The 18385-nt window shown below is 39.2% G+C and overlaps 1 protein-coding gene across 1 annotated transcript in view; it reads right to left on the bottom strand.

The window, feature by feature from the left end:
- LOC146678781 (ephrin type-A receptor 6-like) overlaps positions 1-18385 on the bottom strand; it is a 52641-nt gene that overhangs the window by 15076 nt on the left and 19180 nt on the right. Inside the window, exons 6-11 of the mRNA XM_085413388.1 lie at positions 16917-17072; positions 15924-16274; positions 5971-6095; positions 5467-5629; positions 3252-3357; positions 224-294 (exon numbers count right to left, since the gene is read on the bottom strand). Coding sequence (XP_085269514.1) covers positions 224-294; positions 3252-3357; positions 5467-5629; positions 5971-6095; positions 15924-16274; positions 16917-17072 — 972 coding nt within the window. The remainder of the gene's footprint in view (positions 1-223; positions 295-3251; positions 3358-5466; positions 5630-5970; positions 6096-15923; positions 16275-16916; positions 17073-18385) is intronic.

Here is an 18385-nt window from a genome sequence, read left to right as displayed (position 1 = left end):
TAACTGAGTTTCATTCAACAGAAAATAAGAGAGTCCATAAATTCTGCTCATGACAATATAAAAAATGCATAATGCATAAGAATTGTTGCTCTAAGGCAAACAGTGACCACGCTTTGTATAACTTCTTGCAAAACTAAAGTCCTGGGAATTACAACAAATGTTGTCGCACTCATCTTACCTGTGTGAAATCCCACATTAAATACAGACACACACAGACACCCACCGTGTCCACTGTGAAAGCGTGTCCTCCTCTTCTCCTCAGATTTCATCCGAGCTTTGATGTACCCCTGACACCTGCACATGTAAGACACATTAACACAACAGTTAAAGATCTGAATGAAAATGCTAAATGAAGGTAAATTAGTTTTCATTATCAACATGAAGCATGACTATTTTTTCTTTTTTGCCATTTGGCTTCTCTCTGTGATCCCACATAATCTGCCTTTTGGTTTACAAAAAAATTCTATTTGAAAACCGACATTATGCCATTATGTTCTTTTCTATCACTCGTTTTAAGAGCAATTTTTGCTCTTTCCTTGATTTAGATCTTTTTTTCTTCTTCTTTTCTTCCGTTTTAGTATTCAGATCCCCACATGTTCAAACTTTCAAGGCTCCACAGATTCGGACTCAATTGACAATCAAGCACTTGTATTAAGCAAAAAGAACAATTTAGATCCTCTTTGCAAAAACTACCCAAGAAGAAGACTGCTCTTTAAAAATGTCATCATAGGATTGCATTTTTCTGAAATGTTGCACTTTATTTACACACTTTACAAGTCACTTACACAAGATAATACTTTATTGATATTTGGGTGCAGGTACACCTGGTTCAAAGACAATGAGATAATGAATTCACACACTGCGACTCTTCTGGATTGGTATTGTTCACACCTCACACATAAAAAAGCTGCAACTATATATGAAAATCATCTCTGCAGAACAGTATAACAGGTTTAAAGCAGACACCTGGTTACCTCTGCAAAATTTTTATTGCCAGTTACAGTTCTGCAAATTGTCCAGAAAAATGGGGAATAGGTGGATGAGTTTACTGACAAATATATAGGAATACAGTCTATAATAAGAAATCTTAGATTTTATGATTCTAAAAAGCTTGAAAATGAATATTTGGTATGACCACCTTTATTCTTCAACACAGCCTGAACTTTCTTGTAATTTCTTTACGTCGTCTTCAGGAGTAGCTCTTTGGGCATCTGGAAGGACATTGAAAGCTCTACTTTGGATGCTGGCTGTCTTTTGTTCTGTTCAAAATGTTCAGTACTGTTGAGGTCTGGACTCTGGAAAGGTAAATCCATGATTGATAATGTTTCATTCTGTGTGTGTGTGTTTTTTTTTAAATCCGGGTATGCTTTTACTGGATTTCTGCTGAGGCTTCAGTTAACAGTAGATGGATCAACCGAAGGGCCAGATGCATCTCTATGGTCACGTGTCAGGTCTGTGCCGGATTTTATTTTTCATATTTCTTAAGGACTTTCAGATATTATTGACCTGCTGTAGTTTTCTATTAAAGGGTTTTGAGGAAGTGCCAGGAAATGCCAAGTTTTCAACTAACAGTCTTTGCAAAAATACATTGTTATGCCTTTCAAACTGTGTTAACGTTGACATTCTTCAAAGATTCAATAAAATAAAAAGATACTGGCAGCCGCCACTGCTGACCTCTTGGCCTCCTAGTCAATGTACATGTTGTCTAAGTATAAAAATCCTAGTTTATCTTCCTCTTGAGTTATTGCATTCAGAAAATTTTCAGAAAAGTTGACCTCTGACCTTGGTCTTGAGGTCACTGAAATTCAAACTTGTCTGAGACTTTTAGTAGATGGACCCATGGTATGAATTTAAAAAACCTGTTTCCTTCTTCTCACCCACCAGCCTGCCCAGTCGGGTGATGACAATGATGCATCAGTGTTTTACAGCTGAAGGGTAAAAATGAGAACAAATAATGAGTTTTTGTGACAGAATAACAAAAGTAGTTAAGAAAAAATCTAAGATTGGTTCTTTGCTAAGTTTTCTGTTATATGTAGACAACCATGGTTCATCTCTTGAGTCAGGTGACTTTTTCCTTGAATGACTCATAGGTCAGTGTTAAGTGGCCTATCCCTCAAGCTCCTAATAAATACACCTATAGCAGGGCTGGGGAACTCCAGGTCTCAAGGGCTGGATGCAAGTAACATCCTGGGTCAACACACCTGATCAGTTCATTACCAGCCCTCTGTCGAACTTCAAGACATGTTGAGGAGGTAATGTAGGCATTTGAATCAGCTTTGTTGGATCACGGACACATCTAAAACCTGCAGGACAACGGCCCTCGAGGCCTGGAGTTCCCCACCCCTGACCTATAGCATCAATTTGAAAATATTACATCATCTTGTTCTTGAGTTATTGCATTCACAAGATCTGCAGAGAACTTGACCTATGACCCTCTGACCATTAAACCTACTATTATTAGATGCACCTATAGTGTCAATTTGAAACAACAATAATTTCCAAACATTACTCTGGAAATGCTCAGGTACAAGGAATGAATTGAAAATGAGTAAAAAAGCAGCGAGTGTCCAAAGAGATAAGAGACTTTCAGGATGTCTGGAGAACTATTGCTCACCAGCACTTTAAAAAATTACAAGCCAGTCTGGATTCTTGGCAAAAAAGAAACACTGTATTTACTGTATATACCTTAACTACATTTCAGGTGCAAACAAAGATAAAAGTAAACAAAGTAACAATGTTGGTGGCTCATTTCCCATACAGAGTCATTTTAACATAGATAGTGATGTCATCCTTTTTTCAGCTTTTTTGTAGACTGGAGTTTAGATATGTTCAGCTTAATGTAATGTTTGCAAATTGTGTAATCAAAGATTATCATTCGGTTTGTATCACAATTAAGTCAGAATCCAGACAGAGTATCCACACTTTCTGGCCATTTTTCATTGTTTATTAATAAGTGCCACTAATGGTAAAAACGCTGTGAACCAGAGGCAGACTGAAGACAACTTTGTGAGCCAACCTGGGGAGGTTAATGGAATGAAGAAAACTGCTGGTACATGCATTACATGCTGAGTAATTAGGCAGAAAATTGGTTCAGCCATTTGTAAAATAAGGGTGTCTGCTTGGTGGCAAAAAAGGAGTCCATTAACAGACTTCTGGTTGTGGCCTCACTCTGGAGATTATGAGAGAAAAAGGTGTGTGTGTGTGTGTGTTTCTGTGTGCGTGTGCACACAAAAAAACAGGGGATGTCTTACCGTCCAGTGATTAAAAGGAAGAGGGTAAGGATGACCAAAAGGGAAAAACCTCCTACAGATGCTGTGACAACCACCAGAACTTGACCCTGATCAGCAATATCAGGATCTGAGGAAAGTGAGAACAAAGTGACGGTGAAAACGGCAGAAAGATCATTCATCTGAATATTAAGAACTCTCCCTCCCAGACTTGATACCAGAGGAAGGACAAACTGCTTTGCGACACAAAATGTACTGAAAAGACCGACTGTGGTTTCTCTGTTACTAATTTAAAACAGTATCCATGTTTATACCCAATGAAAAGAAACGATCCAGGCATTTTGTAAGTTTCCTCTGTAAAAGATTAGTTGTCTCTCCTGAAATGAAAAGCCTATTTAAAGTTATTGTTGCGATTTGAATTGATTGGCTTCTGTTTTGACATTTGATTTGTTCTGACTAGGTTATTATAATCTTAATCTAAAAGAGTGAGATGTGCATGATGCGGCTGGATTGCAAGGAATTCATCATATTAGATGGAAAATTCAGCTGTACATTGAAATTATTATTATTATTTTTTTATCAATTGCATGTGAGTGACAGTCATTGATATTTATTTCTCCATGAATGTCTTAAATGCACTTTCCAGTACTCAGTGCGGTCCTGTGAAAAAACTAAGTACACTCTTTCGTAGGATTTAAGAGGGTAAGCAGCTGTCAGATGCTGCTAAGAAAATGCACTTTAACTAGGGGTCACCAGGAGGAGTAGTCACCTCCATAAAAGGAGAAGTTTAGGCATTTTGCAGGTTTGGAGCATTCAGGTGAGTTAACATAATGTCACAATCTTCCAAAGAGTGAACATCCCAGACAGTCAGCCCAAGGTCAGAGTGCGCAATGTCAAAGGAATTGTGAAATCCTAAGGACTACATCTCAGATGCTACAGGTCTCAGTTGTCATGTTAGATGTTAAAGTTTAGGACATTACAATCAGAAAAAGACTGAACAAGTGTATCATGTTTGAAAGGGATGACAAGAAAAAGTTTCTTCTCCCTAATAGGTTTGCAAAGCTGCATCCAAACATACTACAAGGCTTCTGGAACAAAGTCCTTTTGACAGACAAGACCAGGGTGGAGATGTTTGGCCATAATGCACAGCATCATGTTTGAAGACAATCCAACAGACCATGGCATGGTGGTGGAGGGGTGAAGATTTGCGCTAGTTGCAAAGCCACATAACCTGGCCGTCTAGCAGTCATCAAACAAATTCCTCTGTATAACATCACATTCTTGCAACAGGGCAATGATCTCAAGCACATCAGCAAATCTGGGGCCTTAACAGAGCTGTGCAAAAATGAATGCTTGCAAACCTCAATGAACTAAAACAACATTGCAAAGAAGAGTGTGCACAATATGAGAGACTGATAAAATCACACAGAAAACAATTAGTTCAAGTTACTGGTGCTATAGGTGGTTCTACAAGCTACTGAATCATGACGAGTACTTATTTTTTCACAGGACTGCACAGGAAACAAAAAACTGTTTAATCACATCTGCCTTTAAACAAAATTTCTCTTGCACTGCAAAATAACATCCTTTTTTTTTCCGGTGTTCGTCTTGCATCCATTGTCAGTATCAGCTTGGTGATATATATTTGGTTAATAATAAGAAGTAGCAGGAGACAGGGACATTTCCTTTACTGACATGTAAATGTTTCATTTCACATATATTAAACATTTACTTGTGGATAACTTTTCTTACATTTCTCCAACAGTTATTGTAAAATTAAAGTATACGTGAACTGTGCGACTTATGAGTTGCACTATATAATGTCAACAGACTTATATCAAATTCACTCTTATAGTGAAATGTGAGAATATTCAAGTGAATATGTACACATTCATCATCTAAAGGGTGCCATACATGCTTAAGCAGACCATCAGAACTGGGAACTTATGGAAGCTTATAAGCACTTAAATAAATGGCTCACGCCTCAATAAGCCCTGATGAGTTTCAGTGACTCGTAGCAAAGAATGATCATAAAACGTCTCCAAGGATTATATAGAGTTGGTAATCGACAGTGATGGCTCAACATCTGTGGCTTTCCAACTCCCTTTCTCTCTTGTGCATTGTTTTAAAACATACTCCAAATCCATCTGGAACAACAAATCTGCCTGATTATCAGTGCCGTTCCTCCCTAGCACATACAAACCACAACTCCCAAGTGCCCCATCCCTTGCAATCATACCCTCAGCTGCTGTTGTAAACTCAAAGTTGGGGCTGTATGCTGTGTAGCCAGCAGCAGTGCGAGCGCGCACATGGAAAACATAAACAGTCGAGGGTCTGAGGCCTGTCACCACAACACTGGGGGCTTTGGTCCGTGTTGATGAGTAGCTCAGCTGCTCTTGCTCCTAGAAAAGCAGAAACAGATTGCCAAACATGATAAACAAAGCCACATTATGGCACAAGAGATAAACGTGTTTTTGCATAAACCCATTATCACAGCAATGTCTTAACAGAAGACATCATTTCTGTCCTATTAACTATCAGAGCAGATGGTGAACAAAGCAGGGATAATGACACATTATGGATGCTCTACACTTATGTTTGGCTTTCTCAATTATTCACTGTGGTGCATTCTAGAGCAACGGCAATAAAAAACGCTTTTGCCACAAAGAGAATTACACATTGTACATAAACATAGTCTGAGAGAAGAAGAAGAACGTCATTCAATATGACAAAAAGGGTTTACCTTCTCATAATATTTCACTTCATAATCCACTATGTCTGAGGGTGGCTTTTCCACTTCTGACCAGGAGAGGGCGATGCTGTTTTGAGAGGCCCAGTCCTTCCTGACTACACCCACCAGAGCAGGACCTGAGGGTAAAGTGAAAGAGTGCAGGGTTTTGAGTCAGCTGTGATAAGAAAGCTGTGAGAACAACAGCGCTTCAAAGCTTGAAAATGATGTATTTTTACATGACTGGCATTTCTTGATAAGAAGTGTCTGTATCCATCACCGTGTTTCTACAATCAACAAAAAATACTTGACTTATTTGACTGACTTTCTTCCAATTGGTTGGCTTATTGAAAAGTGTCTTTATCAAAAGGGTGAACCTGTAAACACATTAACACTTTGGGAAGCATAAGCAAGCAAAAAAACACAATAAACAATATGTTTCTAGCACATCTGGGGGACCGAGAGTCGCCTGGCCAAGAAGCCCAGTAGACTGAGGAAACAAGTGATCCAGGCCATTTCCTGCTCTAGCCTCTGTGGTGAACTCTGAAGTATATTCACTGAATTTAGAGTCGGTACTGCAAAAGGGATTTCACAAGTGTCTTCAGTCATCAGAGAAAAGATGTAAGCATCAAAGAACCAGTTATACGGCTGCAATTGCAAATGAAAAGCTAAATAAACATCTGAAGCTGAACTTATGTAGTTTGTAGTAGACAATCTCAGGTAAAATAGCTGTTGTGAAATATCACAAGTAGGGCAGAGAAATGCATTCGGCATCACAGGAATACCCAAGATAAAAGTAAGACAGGGAAAAAACATTGATTTTGAAACATTTTTATTGTCCAGCTACTGTGTAATGTTCAGTCTCAGAGAGACATTTTTGTCACAGAAATCACTAGACCTACACCAACTGTTTATCATGTTTGTCATTATTGCTGAGTTTTGGGGGAATATTTTACACAAGGCTGCTGAGGACATCATAAAATCACCTAGCAGAGAGTCAAATATTTACCATCAATTATTCATAAAGCCTCTGCTTCAACACAATATGATTTGGCAAACTAACAGATCCAGTCCCCCCTGTTGCTGTGCGTGCTGTTTGAGAGATCATTGTTGGAATACAAATTCAGGAGCAGATTGATGTCATAAATTGTCCTCATGCTCAGAGAAGCAGATAACCTATTCTATACCGAAGTCCACAGACTGGATGCGGCACTTCACAAAAAGGTGACATGTCCCTATAGCGAGTCGGATGCATTGGGGTGCAGAGGCAACTCTTACATCTTGTTAAGAAGCCAAAACGTTCTAGCAGGAGCTCAGCCCAGACACAACGCTTCACAGTCCAGCGGCTCAACCACTTGTATTTATTTTTGCAAAAAGAAAAATGGTGCACACATGAAACATGGTGTTTGATGCTGACTCCTGCAAAAATGCACACTCTGGGTGACAAATATGCAACATGCACACATCTTCAGACTCAAAGTGGTTTAAAAATGTATTTCTGTGTGAGACTGTAACTTCAGATGACTGTATTCTTCTGTGATACAGATACTCCAAAATATATCCATGTCAGAAATTTTTAAAATATAATGTTGTTATAATATAATCTTGTTATAAAGACGCCATAAAGCTAAAACTATCATAAAACTAAAGAAATGGGGGTCCACACAAAAAAATCACCTGCCAGCTTGTGGAATCTTTTCTGTGACATTTTAATCAGGTAAATGTGTGACTGTAAAAATGCATTTAAACGAGAGTTGTCTGCGTAAATGTCGAGGTTGCAATTGAGAAAGATGTTTTTCAGTTGGCTTTAGTGTAATTGAGCAGATCTTTACTATATGCATAACCCACTTAGGGGATAAAACTTTGTGAGCATCGTGTTACTAGAAGGGATTTCTGTTTGCAGCATACTGTACTGTATAAATTTATGCCTTTACTGTGTGAGAGAACTTGAGCTCGATTTTTAATTTTTTTTTTTTTCTCTAAATCTCTAGAAACCTTCTGCGCACTTATGGAAGAAGTTATTTTAGGTTCGGCACAAATCAGTCTGCTGCTCAGACACCTTCTGCTATGGATGAGTGACTCAAAGAGAACAATTATGGTCATTACAGTTTAATCACAAGTCACAAGGCAAACGATAATTGACGATTGAGCTTACTCTATAAGCTCTAGTTGGTTTATTGGCAACATGCAAAAATAGGTTAACCCTCAACTTCAAATGCTCAAAGAAATAAAGAAAGGACATGGGGGAAGAAGAGGGAGAGGGAGAGAGAGAGCAAGTGAGCAGGAAAAGCTGTAAAGAAATCCCATGGGGTTGCATCTCCCCAGCATCTGAGCATATAAATAGAAGTCAGTCTTATTCCCAGAGCAAAGGAGGATGAAAACTGAAGAGAATCCACTGGAGGAAAAAGGAGAAACAGCGAAGTAAGAGAGAGAGAATCTTCTGAATCAGGACACAACATGCATGGATTCAGCATGTGAGAACTTTGTGTGACCTGTTGTTTTTGCCTTACAAAAAGAAATCATTATGATGAAGGCAGTAACAGAGCTAAATCTTTGTTTTTTTGTCTGTTTCTTGTTTCAGGCGGATCAACAGTAAGACATCTGCGGTATGGCGTAAAATCAAAAATCGACTGCCAGAGAAAAGAGCATGGAACAGACAGGACTTCTAATGTACAGTAATTCGAAGCTTTGCAAAGCTTTGCACAGGACTCTGTGCAGTCCTGTGCAAAACTAAGAGCACCCTTACTGCTTCCATAAGAATTCACAGGGTAAGTAGCTAATGTGAGCACCTCTATAGCAGCAGACGTTTTAGCAGTTTCTCTGGTTTGAAGCATTTCATTGTGTTAACACAATCCCAGGAGGGAATGTCCAAGCAAATTCATGCCAAGTTCAGACTGTGCAATGCTCAGAGAAACCGCAAAGAAACCGAAGAGATACATCTTAGACTCTACAGGCCTTTGTTAGCATGTTAATGGCTAAATTTCATGAGACTACAATAAAAAAGAATCCCACAAAAGAATAAGCTTGCTCTGTTTGGAAGGGCTGCAAGGTTTGCAAAGTTGCATCTGATTAAACCACAAGACTTCTGGAAAAATATCCTTTTAACAGATGAGACCAAAGTGGGGATGTTTGGCAGTAATGCACACTGGTGCATTTTGGCCAATCACGACATATCAGCACAAACTACTGATGCCAATTGTCAAGCACGGGGGTGGAGAAGTGATGATTTGGGCTTGTTTTGCAGCAACAGAACCTGGGCACCTTGAGGTCATTTGACCATGAACTCCTTTGTACGCCCAAGTACTCTAGAGTCAAATGTGAATCTGTCTGACAGCTAAAGTTTAGCCCAAACTGGGTGATGTAACAGGACAATGATCCCAAGCACAGCAGCAAAACTACAACAGAATGACTGAAATAGAAGAGAACTGAATAGTGAATCAAGGCGGTGCAATGGCCCAGTCAAACGTTAACCTGACTGAAGTGCTGCGGTGGAAACCCAAGAGAGCTGTGCATAAATGTTGAAGTGAAAAGTGGACCTACCCTCCTCCACATTGATGTGAAAGACTGATAGAGTCACACAGAAAATGATTACTTTTAGTTATTGGTGCTAAAGGTGGATCTACAAGGTACTGAATGATGGGGTGTGATTAGTTTTTCACAGGACTGCATAAAATCCTATGAAAAATTCATTTTTCATGTCTTCAACATTCTTTCCACGCTCCTTAAAAAAAAGGTAAATTAAACTATTGATTGATATTAGCGTTTTAACACCTCTGATATAGGTGCCGTAAAATTTGGTGAAACAGTCTCATTCTTGGTGAAAAGCTCCACTGAAATCAAATTTTGAATGAATTTATAGCATTTTTATTGACATTATGCCCTTTGGAAAATTTGTCAGCTATAGTCAGATAGAATTGTTTTAACCACCACTGAAAGCTGTTAGTGATTTCTTATTAATAAGTAATCTTCGGGATTTAAAAACTACTATGATGAAGACAAGTCATTCAGTCTGGAATGAACTAAACAACAATGTGCAAAAATCTTAGGTGACTTCATAATTTAAACCAGAAGTTATTTGATTTCAATTATTTCAGCAAAGGTTCAGTGCATCATTCAATCTCACATTCTGATAACGGTTTGATTCAATTTGATATATAATTCAATACAAGTGATTCTTCTGTGCTGTGATTCTGCAGTCTAAATTTTGACAGGCTTAACAGATAACATGTTCCGCCTCTGCTCGGCTTTCTTTTTTTAAGTACGGTTTACTATTAACCCAGAGTGGGTCTATATTTGTGGCTGTCCACAAATATTGTAGGTGGACATTTTTAATCTGTGCACCGAACACCTTACACAAATATGCAGTGACTTTCTGTGTGCCTCCTCGCAGAATACTGCAGTGAACTTTGTGGGAGGCATCTTCAGTGAGAAATCCTCTGCTGAGCATCAACTACAGCAAGCTCAGAGCAGAGTGCAGTTCACGCTACATAAATACAGAGATCATCGTGCTCGCTCTGCAACGCATTGCTGCCTTTAGAGGTGAGAGGACAACAGCTGATGACTTTGACCTGTGCAGTGAAACCAACTATGGAGCAGAGAATGCAAAAATAGTCATTGAGATGAGCAACTGAGACACCATGACATTGAAAAAATACCCCTCAGAACAACAGTGTGACAATTAATTAACCAAATATCTCCACAATATCTCATCTGAGTCAATGAAAACTATTCTATTTAAAGATAAAGTGGCACCTTAACCAGGCATTTAACTTTTCAAGGTTAAATAAGCACCCTAGGAACTGAGAAGAGAAACGATTACTAATTCTGATTAATAGCTTTAACATATTAGCAGCATAATGAGTCATTAATAAACAATGATGGAAGGGTAACAGAAAATATATTGCTACTTTCCTCTCACTACATAATCCAGTTAATTTTTTCATTCTGCTTTTAATTGTCTATTATTCCATAATTGCCATAATATCACAATCAATTATTCGAATCACCTTGCAGCATCTGTCTTAACTGGTAATGAGACTGTCCATCCACAGTCTCGCTTACCCCCCCCCCCCCCCCCCCCCCCCCAAAAAAAAAAAAAAAAGCTTAAGCAGACAGCATTTTTCATTCCATGAACATCCCACCTTAGTTGAATTTATTTTAAACCTATGCAGCGGTTTGAAGAGTTTAACATGATTTTCAATTTTTCTTTTTTAAACATCATCAAAAAAGAGCTTCCTGGAATATTTTTCCTTAATGCATAGCTAACTCATGCATACACCGACAGCCCCTTTGTTAGTTACAAAGTAACCAACATGGCAGCAACTCAGCACATTTAGGTGTGAAGACATGGTCATGACGACCTTTTGAAGTTCAAACTGAGCATCAGAATGAAGAAAGGCGGTAAAGTATCTTTTATCTTTGGCATGGTTGTTGGTGCCAGATGGGCTGCATGAGTGTTTCAGAAACTGCTGATGTGATGGGATTTTCCCACACAAGTGTTTACAGAGAAGAACCATTTAAAGAGAAAACATCCAGTGAGCAGCAGTTGTCTGGACCAAAATGACTTGCTGATGCCAGAGGTCAGATGAGACTCATCGGACTGCTTTGAACTGATAGGAAACAGTAACAGTAACATGCAACAGAAACCAAATAACCAGTTGTTATAAGCATATGGTCATGTCTGAATGGAAAAGACGCTGAATCTTGAGGCAGATGGGCTACAGCAGCAGAAGACCATGCAGCATGCCACTCCTGTCAATTACGAACATGAAACCGAGGCTTCAATTCACACCGGCTCACCAAAAATTAGAAGAAAGGAAAACCGTTGCCTGGCCTGGTGTATCCATTTCTGCTGTGACAATTAGATGGTACAGTAAGGATTTGGTATAAACTTTGACAAAACATAAATACATCCTGCCTTGTATCAGAAGCTTAGGCTGCTGGTGGTGTAATGGTGTGGGGGATATTTTCTTGGTGTACCGTGTAATGTTGCTGACCGTGTCCTCATCATGAATACACAGCTGACAAATCTCAAGCTAAAAATAGACCAAAAATCCCAGAGGATCACCTTCCAGCACCTTATTGAATATAAACCATGAAGAATTAAGGCACTTCTGAAGGCAAAAGCACTTCCAACACACTATTATTAAGGGGACCCTACTAAAGTGGCTTATATTAAATGTCACATGTTCATTTAAATTTGCATAAAAAACTCCATGTGATGCTGAGAATCAGCTGCTGACTCAAGCAAACGTGTCATTGCACAGATTCAATAATTCAATCTTTTAGTGAATATATTTCTTATTTTTAAAACTTTGCCCATTTGTCATGTAAAATATGCAGAACAGGATCACTTTTATTTATCCAAACCACAACAAAGAAGCTGCTGTAATCTCCGTAACAGAGCTACGGTGTATGTGTTGTATCAATCAACAATCAAAGAAAAGTGAGTATTTCTGGTTTCTTTTCAGAGGAGTAATATAACAAAATGCAGATGAAATAACAGGAACGAGCTGAGGAAATGACCAGCACACCATGTAAAAGTGTGGGTGATACATGCGTGCAAATGTCTTATTTGTATGAATTTGCTTGCCTGCTTGTTTGTGTGTGTGTTTCTGGCTCTCTCTCTCTGTGTGCGTGTGTGTGTGTGTGTGTACAGTATGTCTACTGAGGAAAGGCAGTTTGACAAGTTAATCCACTCTAAACATCCTAATGGGAACATCCCCACAGGCTGCTTCTCTTCTGCTATGGAGATTATTTTTGCATTCCAACTTCCTCCCACTGGGCTTGCTGCCTTTGCCAGAGAGATGGGTGCCAGGCATGACACATACACACCTGACATCTGGTTTGCATGGTATGATGACAGCCCATCAGCACACATTTCAGTTTGTAAAAATAAAAACCTCGACACATTATTTCTCCCTGTATACTAAAGAGAATTATGAGGAATGACTGCGAAGTATTTTCTTAATGAGCAGGAGCATAAATATAATCTTATAACTGTCTGGACTCCTTGTTGTCACTTCATCATTAATGCTGCTTCATTCTCACTGCGTCTCACTGCTTTTGACACAGCAAGCCAGCGAATTCTACACATGGGCACAGGTTTTAAAATTTTAATCTGGATCACAGTTTGAAGAGTCACCCTAATGAGCTGGTTGATTGGCCGGCTCACCACTTTGGTCCAGACTGAACAGGCTCAACAAGTATTGAACAGACTACTGTAAAATGTGGAATTTGGTACAGGCATTTCCCAGGAAATGAATCCTCCTGACTTTGGTGATAATTGGACTTGAGATGTTAAAAATAATGATGCATAATTTTTTAACAGGTTTAGATTTTTTCCTAAGCCTACTTTTAAAAAATGAAAAATGAGGAGAATTAATTAAATTACTACTTTACTTTCTGTTTTATTAAATTGAAATCATGATGCGCATGATCACTATTATATAATATAAAGATTAGCCAATTTATCAATTAAAATAACATTATTGGTCAAGATTTTGACAATTCATGAATCATTTAAATGGTTAAAGAGTGATTTGGGGGCCATAGGCCAAAAAAATTCATAATAACCTTTCAGCATATTCAAGTAGTCTGTTATCTATGAATGTTTAAATATACTATTTTACACAATTGCTGAATTCTACTTCCATTCATACATCAGGCTGCCTACGTATCACACATACAGGACCTGCTTGGCCATGGAAACCCATGAAGCGCCCAGCACCAGAGGAGGTTTGGAGCTCTGCAGTTATTGAGTCAGCAGAGCGTTGGTGACTTTTACGCTTTGTCTTTCAGATTTCCAACCATTGCAGTTCTAGGTTATTTTTCACAGCCAAATATGAATAAGTGTTCTTAGAGGTGACCCTGAGCTGCACTACACTGCAAGCATTTCACTAGAGTAAAAATTACAGCGTGTGAATCTGAAAAGTTACATGCCCACACCAGTGATTACGTCTGTTCGGACTCTTTGTCATTAAAAAAAGATCAGAGTTCAGAACGTTAAGGACATGGTTCGGCCAGCAGTGATGGTGATGTTTAACCCAGCAGAGGCTGCGACCGGTCAAACCAGCTGTCACTAATTATCAGTTCAAAGAGTAATGAGAGACTAAACACGACGGGCCTTCTGTTGGTTTTTGCAGTCTGTTCTTTGCAGACAAAAGTTTATGAAATAAAAGCTTCTCTTTGCACCACCGCTGTGCAACCAAGAGCATTTCTTCTTTCTCAGAAGCAACGGTGTCATCAACTCTTGATTGCATCGCTTTAGTTTAAGGAGTCACACTCTTCCATTTTCATAACTTATCATTTATTTAAGCTCATCAGTTTGATAGTTTTGGTGCAAAGTCATCAGTATTTTGATCAAGCAGTTCATGAATAATGAGTTGTGAAATATTTAGAGGGCTTTAGCGTTTACTTGAGTTCATTAGATACATATTTAATCAACATTTGAAACATTAAATTAAATACATTTAATCAACATTCGGGCAAATATTGTGCCGGAGTGTCAATGTGAGCAACCACGGGAAAGGGATCAGCCTTCAAAAGATTCTTACATCCAGTTATATGTTGTTTACATTTCCCAAGCTTCAAATATCTTCATCATTCACTCTTCTCGGTTTAAATACTTAAATAAATGTCAAAGCAGTATTACAACAATGACAACTATGATTTAGCACAGACACTCACAGCTCCTCACTGTCTCGTTTGAGCTGCTGATAACTGAGATCACTGAGTACGACTCTAGTTCTCATCAGGATTTAATCTCAATACAAACTTCATACGCATGCTGAAAGGGGAGGAAACGTGCACATACATCCCAGCATAATTTATTAATCCACCTGCTTCCCTTCCTTCATCTCAACCTTCTCCATCAATTATTTCACTACTATTCCCGACCTTGAAGTTTAAGGTTAAAGCTGAATTTCAGGTCTCTTATTTTTTACTAATTCAAGCCTGAGACGATGTTCCTTTGTGAACTTGTAGATCTAGTTGACCCCGGGTCTGCTGGGTTTCACTAATTAGGAATAGGTTCAGGTCACACTGACTCTGTCAGCAATTCAAAGGTCAGGAGTGCGTTCCATTTATTGACGCATTAAGCTGGAGGGAGAGATGGAGACTTAAGAGGTCTCAGGGTCCCCAGGAAAGAGGAAAGTAAATCCCCTTCCTCATTACTGTAATGAATAACCTAAACTGCAATGCAAAAAACAATATTCATGAAGTATGAATTAGTTCCTGTCTAACCACAGTGTATTATTGGTCAAGAATAATTACAATTATGTAAATGTAATGGGGATTGACATTTATTTATATATAACTCAAAAAATGAGAAAATTACAGTGAGCAGCAGGGGTTAGCTCTGCTGCTTCACAGCAAGAAGGTCCTGGGTTTGAATACACTGGTCATCCTGAGGCCTGGTTTAAAACTTCTTCCTGTGCCTGTGTGGGTTTTTTTCCGGTACCCCAGCTTTCTCTCACTGTACAGAGACATTGTTAGGTTAACTGGTGATTCTAAATTGACGATAGTTGTGAATCTGAGTGTGAATGGGTGTCCGTCTCTCTGTGTTAGCCCTGTGACAGACTGGTGGCCAGTCCAAAGCGTACTCTGCCTTTTACCCCTGAGAAGGGCATGAAAGCTGAAGGCTCTGCCTCCCATTCTACTTTTAAATACACAGAAGAATCACGAGTAAGCCTGCAGTCTGGGAGTGAAGGGCTCTATTGGAGTGATACGGTAGTATGAGGTCTTTAAGATAAGATGATTATAATCCATCATCAATTCTGTTTAATCTCTTATGAAATTATTAATAAATTCATCAATATGCTTTCTCGTTAAATAAACTGTATTAATACAGATCCTATTTGCAGGTAGGGTTACATCTGCCTGCTATTATTACCACCACCATTTTAAAAAAGCAAAACAACCAGAACTGGAAAACAAAACGAAAGACCGCCTGAGTGAACAGGACTTACCAGCTTGGTGTGTCGTGACGGTCACATTTGCCAGCGAGCGTGCAGTCATACCCAGCCCAGAGACCCCGTTCACAGCCTCAACGTGGAAGGTGTAGCTAGCGAGCATTGCAAAGTCCAGTATTGCTACAGAGGTGCCAGTAATGCCGAGTGGCCGTGGGATAAAGTGCAGGTCAGGCTCGCACGGCTCACACTGTGTCACAGCACCGCTGCTGTCACTCCCACCACAGCGCTGGCACAGTATGTTGTAAGTGATGTCCTTTCTGCCTCCTGTATCACTGGGAGGCATCCACTGCAAGAAGAGAGCTGTGTCATTGATGAGTGAGACCAGGTTCCTGGGAGCTGATGGAGGCCCTGAAAGAGAGAAGAAAAGTATTTAGAGACAGACATTTTTTTTTTTTTTTTGGCGACTGCACTTGCCACTTTTTGAGATGGATATTCTCCAGGACACTTATGCGACCTTGAATATGAAGCAATGGTTGGCACATGATCACCATAATCTGACAAGTTTGCACGCTGAGCATATTTTTATTCCTTAGCATGTGTGTTCAGTGTGTAGGTACAGCAAGTGTGTGGGTGGTTGGCTTTCAACATTTCCGGCTTCATTCCAGCAACTTGTGTCAATTTCCCGGCTAAAATTTCAGGGTTTTTTTTTTTCAGTTTTCACACCTGTACAATAAAAAAAAATCTGAGCTGTTTGAGTGTATCTTCAAATATCTGCATGTAGGCGTGTGAGAGGATAGCTCTCAGAGTGTAAGAGTGTTTCATTCCAGCATGATACTTGTCAGTTTCATCGATACACCGCTCAGAAATGTCCAAACTTGGTGAGCAGAAATTTAAATGTGACTCAATCACACTGTTAAAACTTAAACAGCAAAACGAAACTAAAAAAATAAATAAAACCAGAAACGATGGGGTGAATGTTGGCACAGCAGTCACAAAATTGGATTTCTGCAAGCAGGAAAGAGACGAAAGGTTTTGTAGCTTTCTACTAACTTGTACAAGCCATAGTAGTGGGGTCTTTGAGAGCCCTGTAGAAGCCTTTATCACAGTGACAGATGGTGGCCGCCTGGTCATGGCTAGAGCTGTGTAGAGGACACTTGGAGCATTTAGTGTTTCCAGCATACGCCTTGAAGGAGCCAGGCTTGCAAGCTGGAGAAAAAAGAGATGCAAAGGGTGAGTGCTCCTTATGCAACTGCATTTCCATCAGCGCACATACTCTTAATCGAAACTCCAGCTGCTTCGCTCCTCACCTGTGGTCTGACCTTATTTCCCGAGGTACTATCTGTCACCTTCTTATTAGCTCACTAAGCCACATGTCCTGTAAAGTGGCCCTTCTAAGAAATGGCACACACCTGTAAAGCCATTTCTTTTTTACAGAATAGAGAATCACAAAATCACACAACCCACATGGTGAGCTTACAAGGTTTATTAGGCCACCTGTCATAAAAACAAGAAAACGCAAGCGTTCTAGAAATCTGTCAAAAACTAAACTAACCAAATAAATATGTTATTATTTATCAGGCAAATAAACTGAATTCATGTCATGATTCAACTGAATCAGTACTTCAAGTAAATAACAACAACAACAACAACAATAATAATAATAATAACAATGTTTAATACATTTTTATAAATCTAGATATATTTGGTAATTGCCAGTACTGTTAATTTAGGGCAGCCGTGACAAACCTTACATTGGGCAGTGGTCTAATAAATTTGTTAAGCACTGTATACGACAATATGTTGTTTAAAAACACATTAGCACACAAAGTAAAACACATGCTGATACAGTCCATTCATCTATTATCTTAATCACAATGTTACAAGAGGCTGGAGCTTATCCCAGCGGAAAATGGGCTAAAGGTGAGTCGTAATTATGTCTTCAGACTGTGAGAAGACACAGAAAAATCCAGACACATGTCCTATCCGTGATTAACCTTAGCACATTAATCCAGATATTATTCTGAATGTTTTTCATGCAACACAGTGGCTGATGGTGAACAGTACTCCTGGCAAATGAAGATGAGAGTTACTGTAGGTAGACGTTTGTTAGATGACTGGATATCAGAGAAATATTTCAAAACTAAACAATGCAAGAACACCATGCACTCACTGTGCTGTTTACACTAAATTCTGACTCCACCATCTGAATGTTACAACTCAAACTGAGACTCATCAGACTAGGCAACATTTTTTCAATCTACCGTTGTCCGGTTTTGTCAGTGTGAATTGTAGCCTCAGTTTTCTGTTCTTAGGTAACAGCAGTGGCATCCAGTGTGGACTTCTGCTGCTGCCGACCATCTGCTTCAAATTTGACGTATCGTGTGGTCAGAGATGCTTTTCTGCTCACCTCAGTTATACTGAGAGGTTATTTGAGTTACTCTTGCCTTTATCTGACCTCTGACATCAGCAAGGCTTTTTCATCAGCTACTACTCACTATTTTCTCTTTTTTAAACTATTC

Source organism: Rhamphochromis longiceps, linkage group LG1 (genome assembly GCF_057381845.1).
Source record: "Rhamphochromis longiceps isolate RC_006_pf linkage group LG1, R_longiceps_female_GT1.1, whole genome shotgun sequence".
Lineage (NCBI taxonomy): Eukaryota > Metazoa > Chordata > Actinopteri > Cichliformes > Cichlidae > Rhamphochromis > Rhamphochromis longiceps.
This window is presented reverse-complemented; position numbering and strand designations above follow the sequence as displayed.